Genomic DNA, 9,069 nt, shown 5'->3' with positions numbered 1-9,069 from the left:
AACATTTTTTATATTGGGGGTAGGTCCTAATTCAGTCAGATCACATGCCAGACTGTTCTTGGTCTGTTTCACTCTGACATGGTAGACTGGATTCATCTATTTCTGCTGTGAGAAATTTAAATGACACAATGGCAATTGCAGGTTACTGATATTCATACAGTAGTTCATTTGTATCATCAACAGCTGCAATTGCATGGACCATGCTCCTCAACAATGTTCCTTCTGTTAAATGACAGGAGAGACGAACACCGATTCATCAAAATGAAGAAACAAATACCAATTCCAAGATTGAATTTTGTAAGTCTTAAATGAACAATACATATACAGCACAACTGTTAAATTGTTTAACTATTTTAGTTACATACAGCTTTATTGGCGACTTCAGACAAAGGCAAAAACGGGAAGGCAATTATTCACAATGAATGAGGCAATGCATTCTTATTTAAATAACTTGTGAATGAAGGGTAGAGGAAGGGAAAGAAGGAGTGATTTAAGTTCTGGCTTGGTCCTTCTGCTGGAACTCTGCAATTCGGGTCTCCATGATAGGCCTGAAGTGTCTGATTAATCCCTATAGAGAGAAAGAAGAGTATGAGGCAGTGAGTTAAGAAAAGGGCAAGTCAGCCAACTACACTATTACCAAATCAAATACAGTCTGTTTAAATAGTAGTCTCTGGACAGATGCAGGCAGTCCATACAACCCTGTATTACGTACCACCAATGCACAATAATTGCTCATTCTATAGGACTGACCCGAACCATACTGTGCCGGCTTGGATATTTTCACTATGAGGCATTATTGTGTAACCAGGCCAGCCCAGTATAGTTTAGTTTGGCACTATAATGTGAATCAGGCATTTCACTGAAATAAACGTTTTGTTTTAGAAATTATAGTTTCCGGATACGACCATATTAAATGACCAAAGGCTCGTATTTCTGTGTGTTATTATGTTATAATTATGTCTGATTTGATAGAGCAGTCTGACTGAGCGGTGGTAGGCAGCAGCAGGCTCGTAAGCATTCTTTCAAACAGCACTTTCGTGCGTTTGCCAGCAGCTCTTTGCAATAATCTTGGGAGTTGATAGGCTTGAAGTCATAAACAGCGTAATGCTTGAAGAATTGCGAAGAGCTGCTGGCAAACGCACGAAAGTGCCGTTTGAAAGAATGCTTACGAGCCTGCTGCTGCCTACCACCGCTAAGTCAGATTGCTCTATCAAATCATAGACTTAATTATAACATAATAACACACAGAAATACAAGCCTTTGGTCATTAATATGGTCGTACCCGGAAACAAAACATTTATTCTGGTGTAACCGATGTGAAATGGCTAGCTAGTTCGCGGGGTGCGCGCTAATAGCGTTTCAAACGTCAAACGTGAGACTTGGAGTGGTTGTTCCCCTTGTTCTGCATGGGTAACGCTGCTTCGAGGGTGGCTGTTGTCGATGTGTTCCTGGTTCAAGGCCAGGTAGGTGCGAGGAGAGGGACGGAAGCTATACTGTTACACTGGCAATACTAAAGTGCCTATAAGAACATCCAATAGTCAAAGGTATATTAAGTACAAATCGTTTAGAGAGAAATAGTCCTATAATAACTACAACCTAAAACTTCTTACCTGGGAATATTGAAGACTCATGTTAAAAGGAAACACCAGCTTTCAAGTGTTCTGAGCAAGGAACTTAAATGTTAGCGTTTTTTACATGGCACATATTGCACTTTTACTTTCTTCTCCAACACTTTGTTTTTCCATTATTTCAACAACGTTGAACATGTTTCATTATTTATTTGAGGCTAAATTGATATTATTGATGTATTAAGTTAAAATAAGTGTTCATTCAGTATTGTTGTAATTGTCATGATTACAAATAAATAAAACAATATCATCCAATTAATCGGTATCGGCTTTTTTTGGTCCTCCAATAATCGGTATCAGCGTTGAAAAATCATAAATCGGTTGATCTCTAGCCCAGACAACACAGTAGTGGCTTCGGGACACGTCTCTGAATGTCCTTGAGTGGCCCAGCCACAGCCAGGACTTGAACCCGATCGAACATCTCTGGAGAGACCTGAAAATAGCTGTGCAGCAATGCTCCCCATCCAACCTTACAGAGCTTGAGAGGATCTGCAGAGAATAGGAGAAACTCCCCAAATACAGGTGTGCCAAGCTTGTAGTGTCATACCCAAGAAGACTTGAGTCTGTAATCGCTGCCAAAGGTGCTTCAACAAAGTACTGCGTAAAGGGTCTGAATACTTCTGTAAATGTGATTTCAGTTGGGTTTTTTTTAATACATTTGCAAAAATTTCAAAACCTGTTATTGCTTTCATTATGGGGTATTGTGTGTAGATTGAGGGGAGAGGGACTATTTAATTTATTTTAGAATGAGGCTGTAACATGACGTGAAAAGAGGGGTCTGAATATTTTCCCAATGCACTTTGTATAGAGTATCTCATGTATTTACCTGTACGGGCCACGCGGCTCCATCACCCAGGGCACAGATGGTGTGCCCCTCAATTTGCTTGCTGATTTCCCAGATCATGTCGATCTCAGCCGCCCGCGCATCACCCTTCACAAAGCGCCACATCATCGTGTTCATCCAGTCCACTCCTTCACAGAGGGAAAGAGAGATGGAAAAAATAAGATAAATATGGGAATAGGGTAGAAAGAGAGACAAACAGACTTGTAGCAGTCTTTAAAAGGCACAACGTATGAATCAAAATAGTTAAGTAAGTAGCTTTCCTTACCCTCCCTGCAGGGGGTGCACTGGCCACAGCTCTCATGTTTGTAGAACTCAATCAAGCGGGCGATGGCTCTGATGACATCAGTCTGCAATGAGAGTACATCTCTCAACAACATATCTCAATGTGTCAGATCTAATTTCAATTACCCTATATGTAAGAATCACTTTCTCATCAGTGTTATACTGATACTTATACATACAGGGTCGGTTTCCCAGACACAGATTAACCCTAGACCTGTCCAAAATATCCTTTTCAATGGAGATTTTCTATTGAAAGTGTTTCTTATTCCAGGACTAGGCTTGATCACTGTCTGGGAAACCAACCAATACAGTGTGGATGAGAGTTTACAGATTTGTCCATGACGATGAGAGCGGCAGTGCCAAGGCCAGTCTGAGCCTGGACCAGGCCGTCAAAGTCCATCAGCACGGAGTCACACACTGAACGGGGGATGAGGGGTGTGGAAGAGCCTCCAGGGATCACACACAACAGATTGTCCCAGCCACCGCGCACACCACCTGGGAGAGAGAGACATTCACTTTGGTCAGTTGAATTGAGGCTGCACGTGTGTTAATGAGCAAGTACTATATATATATATATATACTGTACCTTAATACTGAGAAAGGTCTGTTGTGGCATTAGTGTTTACTAGGAAACCTGATTGAGGGCTTTGATACAAAACCACCTGATAATGTTAAAATCCTCTGGATTGCTTTATTACTAATTTAAGGCAACATACACTACATATATTGGATATCTTTGAACTGACATGTTTGCTAACTGTAGCAACAATGGTGAGGTGGTTATTATATATTGGGAAGAGAGATGCAGCTCAGTTTTAAATGCTCACGTGGTGTACGGTAAGGACGTACCTGCGTGTCTCTCGATGAGGTCCTTGAGAGGAATAGACATCTCCTCCTCCACAGTGCAGGGGGTGTTGACATGACCTGAGATGTTGAAGAGCTTTGTGCCTGAATTCCTCTCTCTGCCAAAGCCTAGGAACCACGTGCCACCACGGCGACAAATAGTGGGCGCCACGGCTACCGTTTCAACGTTGGCGACAGTTGTTGGGCAACCAAACACACCTTGGAGGGAATAAAATAGTCATCCAGTTTAGAACTAAACTTTTAGAAGAAAAGTTCAAGGATATTTGGATGTTATTGATGTAGAGGGTGTTCTGTTGAACCTCTAAATTGACCTATTATCATCAAAAAGATATCATTGCCATGCCATGATTAGTTCCATATTCTGGTATTACTACATCATGGGGGGACTCCATCTTCCTCTCCACCTCAGAAACTCACCAACGTCAGCAGGGAATGGGGGCTTCAGGCGGGGCTTCCCCTGCTTGCCCTCAAGGGACTCGATGAGTGCCGTCTCCTCTCCACAGATGTAGGCACCAGCCCCACGCATCACAAACACGTCAAAGTCGTAGCCAGAGCCGCAGGAGTTCTTCCCAATCAGACCAGCTGCATAGGCCTCGTTGATGGCCACCTGAGGTCAAAACCAGGATCAAATCAAATTTATTTATAAAGCCCTTCTTACATCAGCTGATATCTCAAAGTGCTGTACAGAAACCCAGCCTAAAACCCAAACAGCAAGCAATGCAGGGGTAGAAACATGGTGGCTAGGAAAAACTCCCTAGAAAGGCCAGAACCGAGGAAGAAACCGAGAGGCCAGTCCTCTTCTGGCTGTGCCGGGTGGAGATGGCCAAGATTAAAGAAGACATCATTCAAAATCAAAAACCTTAAAAGGAACCATATGTGCTGAACGTACTAGGAACACTGGAAAAGGTGAAAAAGTGTGCCACATCTAAGAAGAGTAAGCATAACTGTTTAGAGATCAACCTGCAGGTTGGAGGACTCATTGTAGAACTCTCCCCTGATATAAATGTAGGCAGCGCGGGCTCCCATGGCCCTCCCGGCCACCAGGCAGCCCTCCACCAGCTTGTGGGGGTCGTTACGCATGATCTCCCTGTCCTTACAGGTGCCAGGCTCTCCTTCATCAGCATTCACCACCAGGTACTTTGGTCTAAGGATCAGATGAAGGGGGGGATAGGAGTTTTAGATTCCTTTCTCAGGTCAAAGTTGGCAGTGTCAAATGGGGGTGTAGGCTATAGTTGCACCTGGATTCTGATTTTGGGTAAGCTTAGCATTCTCCCCACTAATGGTTAAGATTAGTATTGGGGGAGGGAAAGCTGATCCTAGATCAGTACCGAGGGGAAACGTCAGAACGGTGCATCACATGAGCAACATAGGCAGTACCACTGACCTGCCATCACTGGGCTTGTTCATGAAGCCCCACTTCATGCCGGTGGGGAACCCTGCTCCACCTCTCCCCCGCAGCCCTGAAACTTTGATCTCGTTGAGGATCCAGTCCACTCCCTTCAGCAGGATCTCCTTGGTCTTGTACCAGTCACCACGACTTTGAGCTCCCTTTAGCCTGGAGCGACAAAGGGAGAGAGAAGTAATATGACACCTAATTCCTAAGAATACTATACGATTGATTGATTAAGTAATATGCATGGAATGTTATATAATTGTACAGATGAAAAATGATGGTCCAAGCTCTCATACCCCAAAGGCCAGCATTTCTGACATTGTGTAGAGTGTTATTGTGTATAGAGAACAGTTTGTAATGGTACCTCCAGTCATGTCGGCCATACAGGTTTGTGAAAATTCTATCCTGGTCAGCCAGGGGTCCAAATGTTGTCTTCTTTGGTGGTGCCTAAAGAGATTGCAAAACATTAGGCCTAATAGTCTAAATACAATACAGAATATTTGCTACCAATAGTCTGGAATTGTCAAGTTTGCACTTTACACAGCTTGTGGAAGGATACCTCAACAGTTGTGCTGTTAAATCGTGTGATGGACGTCACTCTGCCTTGACAGACAGCAATTGGGCCCCGAGCCGCAGCACAGACCAAAGCCAACCGGGACAGGGACAGCATCCTGATACCTGGTTGCAGGACAGGAAGCAGTCATGTCGATAGTTCAAATCATTTCAAATGTAGCCACAATACAATTATATTCATTGGTCAACATCCAGGGCAGGCTTCAGTTCCATCCCCATTACAAAAGCTCAAGCAACATTACAAAACCCAATGGCAATGTGACACGACCCAAATACAACACAAAAACATTAGGCGCCGTTACATGAATAGCATCAATGACCATCATAAAATCCATGCCAAGGAAGCATACCGATTGCTTATGTCAGGCAACTCTTTTCGTCGCCACTGAACAAAGAATACTGTTGTCATTGTCAACTCAATACATTAACTTAGCTAGCTAATCAGATGTGTTAGTTAGATAAGGATGCATAGCACTGAAATTGTAACATTTCACGGGCCTAATGTTCAAAGGTGTATAAGGTGTTAGCTAGATAAGGATGCATAGCACTGAAATTGTAACCTTTCACAGGCAAATGTTCAAAGGTGTGTAAGGAGACGTCGTCAAATATCTAGCTAAAAGCCAAACACATTTCCCCTGGCACAGCACTACCAGGACCTGCAAACGTCCCACCATGACCTCCACTTTATGATAGCTAACGTTACAGTAGCTAGCTAGCATGCTAAACAGGCTACGACAATCGACTTCTGATGCATAAAACTGCTCCAAGTCTCATAATAATCGTATTATTTTTGTTGCGTTTTGCATGATATATTAATGTAGCTATGAAAACAACAATCAACAATGTTTTTGTTGTAAAAGTGGTCTTCGTACCTTGGTGTTGAATCCCGAACCTGTTACAAAATTACGTTCTTCTTCTTCAATGAAGGTATCCAATTTGTTGCATTACCGCCACCTACTAGACTGGAGTACAACTCCCTAAATACAACAGATGGGCCTATGGGATTGGGTAATCAGCACTAACCAGACTATTGTTGGTTGTAGGAATGCATGGGAAATGGCAGATGTCAAGATTGAGTCTGATGCATCTACCAGTGAGAGGAGTGAAGAGAATGAGAATTCTGGATGGACGACTGTCGCTAAACGTCGGAGTAAGATAGCCAAAGTGTCAGTTGAAATGCATTTTAGTAAGCAGAAGGCTCACGCTCCAACTTCTCAGTCTAGTACTGGAGTACAACTCCCTAATTTACACTTCGCTTGATAGATAAAATGTAACAAATAAATACCATACCCTCTAACACTACGCTCACAAATTTAAAAATGATATCAAATACAATTTACACCACCCAACTGCACTAATTAAATGCATTTATTTCTACCTCATCATCCTGAATTTAAATTTAATTTGTTTTCAATTTAACCAGGCAAGTCGGTTATAAATAAATTATTTTTTACAATTACAGCCTAGGAACAGTGGGTTAACTGCCTTGTTCAGGGGTAGAACAACATATTTTTACCTTGTCAGCTCAGGGATTTGATCAAGCAACTTTTCCATGCCATGAAAAGTGTGTTGGCCCAACACTCTAACCACTAGCCTACGTGCAGCCCCAAGGAAAGGATGGGACATCACCACTTAACACACACCCTGTAACTCTTGATGTCAAATCTCGTACACCCAAATACCTCTCTGTAACTACCACCACAACTTAAATGTTCTGTGACATCACTGCAGTACAATTGATAACCATAACTATAAATGCTAAAAATCCAATCTTACTGAAACACATTCACTTGATGGCCTATCCCTCTGTACTGGTACATATCTACTACTCACACCACTCCTCTCAGGATCCCTCCCCCTTGACCCATCTTCCTCTACTGTCTTCACTGCCTCAGCATATGACAACTTCTGCTCTACTCTGACCCTGGAAACCTCAACCTGTCTCTCTCGCACGGGACATTTCTGAACCCCAGCCCCATGGGCACCCCTACAATTAACACATTCCACTACTTTCCCCAATGCTACACATTCCTTTGTCTCATGCCCTTCTGCACACTTCTCACACCTAGGAACGTCCCTCCTACACACTGCTGCCACATCCCCATAAGCTTGACACCTGTAACAACGTAATGTATTTGGTACAAAAGCTCATACATGATAATACTGCACTTCTCCAACAATGTGGTTGTTCAATCTCAAACTGGAGCCAGGTATTTAAGGAATACAACATCCGTGAAGAGGTATATAATAATTGAGGAGCCGGATCCACAATCTAAGGACAACTCTGAGACAGTACATAGAATCCAAGCCAGAGACCATCTGTGAGGGATCACTACAAAGACCAGACACCCATACCAGACACCCATGAACAGATTTCAGTTGTTTATTGATAAGATAAAGGTTGCTATACAGATAAAGAATAAGTGCTGTTGTGTATGTCAGGGTGACATTGACGTTCATATCCATGTAAAGGAGGGATGTCGTGTATTGACATGACATACTGAGATAGGACGTCACCACGTCAGTAAAGGAATGTGGGGATTACACAGATAGTGATGGAGTAAAGACATGAAGTTTACCTCTGAGTCTGGTTAATTTCATTCAGTATAAAATCTTAACTTAATACGAGTTGTAAGTATTAGATTGAACACACACCACTGTTATACTGTGCCATTATTTGCCTGTTTATGCCCCGCCTGTTAGCTTGCAAGATTCTTTTCATTCTCCTTTGACCTCTCTCATCATAAAGCTGTTTTTGCCCACAGAACTGTTGCTGACTGGATATTTTTTGTTTGTCGCAACATTCTCGGTAAACCCTAGACACTGTTGTGCGTGAAAAGCCCATTTCTGAGATACTGAAACTGGTGCACCTGGCACCGACGATCAAATCATGCTCAAAGTTGCTAGGTAACTATTTTTGTTCAATCAAACAGGAACTGAATGCCTCAATGCCCGTCTGCCTGCTTTATATAGCAAGCCACGACTACGTGACTCACTGTCTGTAGGAGTGAACCATTTTCGTGAACGGCAAAACCTAATAAACTGGCCTCTGAGTGTATACCACCCCCTCATGTTTTATGCAACGAGGCACCTTCATTTTGTGTCTATTTGTCTCTGTCTGTCTATCAACATATCGGTCATAAGCAATGTCCTTCTTTTTCAATTCATAAGTGCAATTTTTTTCCCCATAAGAGCTAAATAAATTGTATTTACATGTGCCATAATACACATAATATACAATCAAATAAAGCATCATCTCATTCAGCTAATGAGAAATAAATTGATAATCTCAGCCTCCAGTATTTTATGCTGCAGTAGTTTGTGTCGAGGGGCTAGGGTCAGTTTGTTATATCTGGAGTACTTCTCCTGTCCTATTCGGTGTCCTGTGTGAATTTAAGTGTGCTCTCTCTAATTCTCTCCTTCTCTCTTTCTTTCTCTCTCTCGGAGGACCTGAGCCCTAGGACCATGCCTCAGGACTACCTGAC

The 9,069-nt window shown here is 42.6% G+C and overlaps 1 protein-coding gene across 1 annotated transcript; it reads right to left on the bottom strand.

Moving 5' to 3' along the window:
* Positions 1-288: 288 nt before the first annotated feature.
* ndufv1 (NADH:ubiquinone oxidoreductase core subunit V1) lies at positions 289-6,534 on the bottom strand. The gene is made up of 11 exons (XM_064984081.1): positions 6,457-6,534; positions 5,571-5,689; positions 5,376-5,458; positions 5,003-5,173; positions 4,579-4,762; positions 4,036-4,225; positions 3,604-3,816; positions 3,083-3,249; positions 2,738-2,819; positions 2,455-2,600; positions 289-568 (listed from the first exon to the last, which is right to left on the bottom strand). The coding sequence occupies exons 2-11, from the start codon at positions 5,679-5,681 to the stop codon at positions 491-493; spliced, it is 1,425 nt and encodes a 474-aa protein (XP_064840153.1). The 5' UTR covers positions 5,682-5,689; positions 6,457-6,534; the 3' UTR covers positions 289-490.
* Positions 6,535-9,069: the final 2,535 nt, after the last annotated feature.

Source organism: Oncorhynchus masou, chromosome 13 (assembly GCF_036934945.1).
Source record: "Oncorhynchus masou masou isolate Uvic2021 chromosome 13, UVic_Omas_1.1, whole genome shotgun sequence".
Classification (NCBI taxonomy): Eukaryota; Metazoa; Chordata; class Actinopteri; order Salmoniformes; family Salmonidae; genus Oncorhynchus; species Oncorhynchus masou.
This window is presented reverse-complemented; position numbering and strand designations above follow the sequence as displayed.

Excerpts from the sequence above, each read along its gene's own strand:
- ndufv1 (XM_064984081.1), bottom strand. The coding sequence starts at position 5,681 with ATGCTGTCCCTGTCCCGGTTGGCTTTGGTCTGTGCTGCGGCTCGGGGC. Across the intron at positions 2,820-3,082 it reads TCATCGTCATGGACAAATCT|ACTGATGTCATCAGAGCCAT; the intron begins GTAAACTCTCAT and ends CTCTCATTGCAG. Across the intron at positions 2,601-2,737 it reads GTGCACCCCCTGCAGGGAGG|GAGTGGACTGGATGAACACG; the intron begins GTAAGGAAAGCT and ends CCCTCTGTGAAG.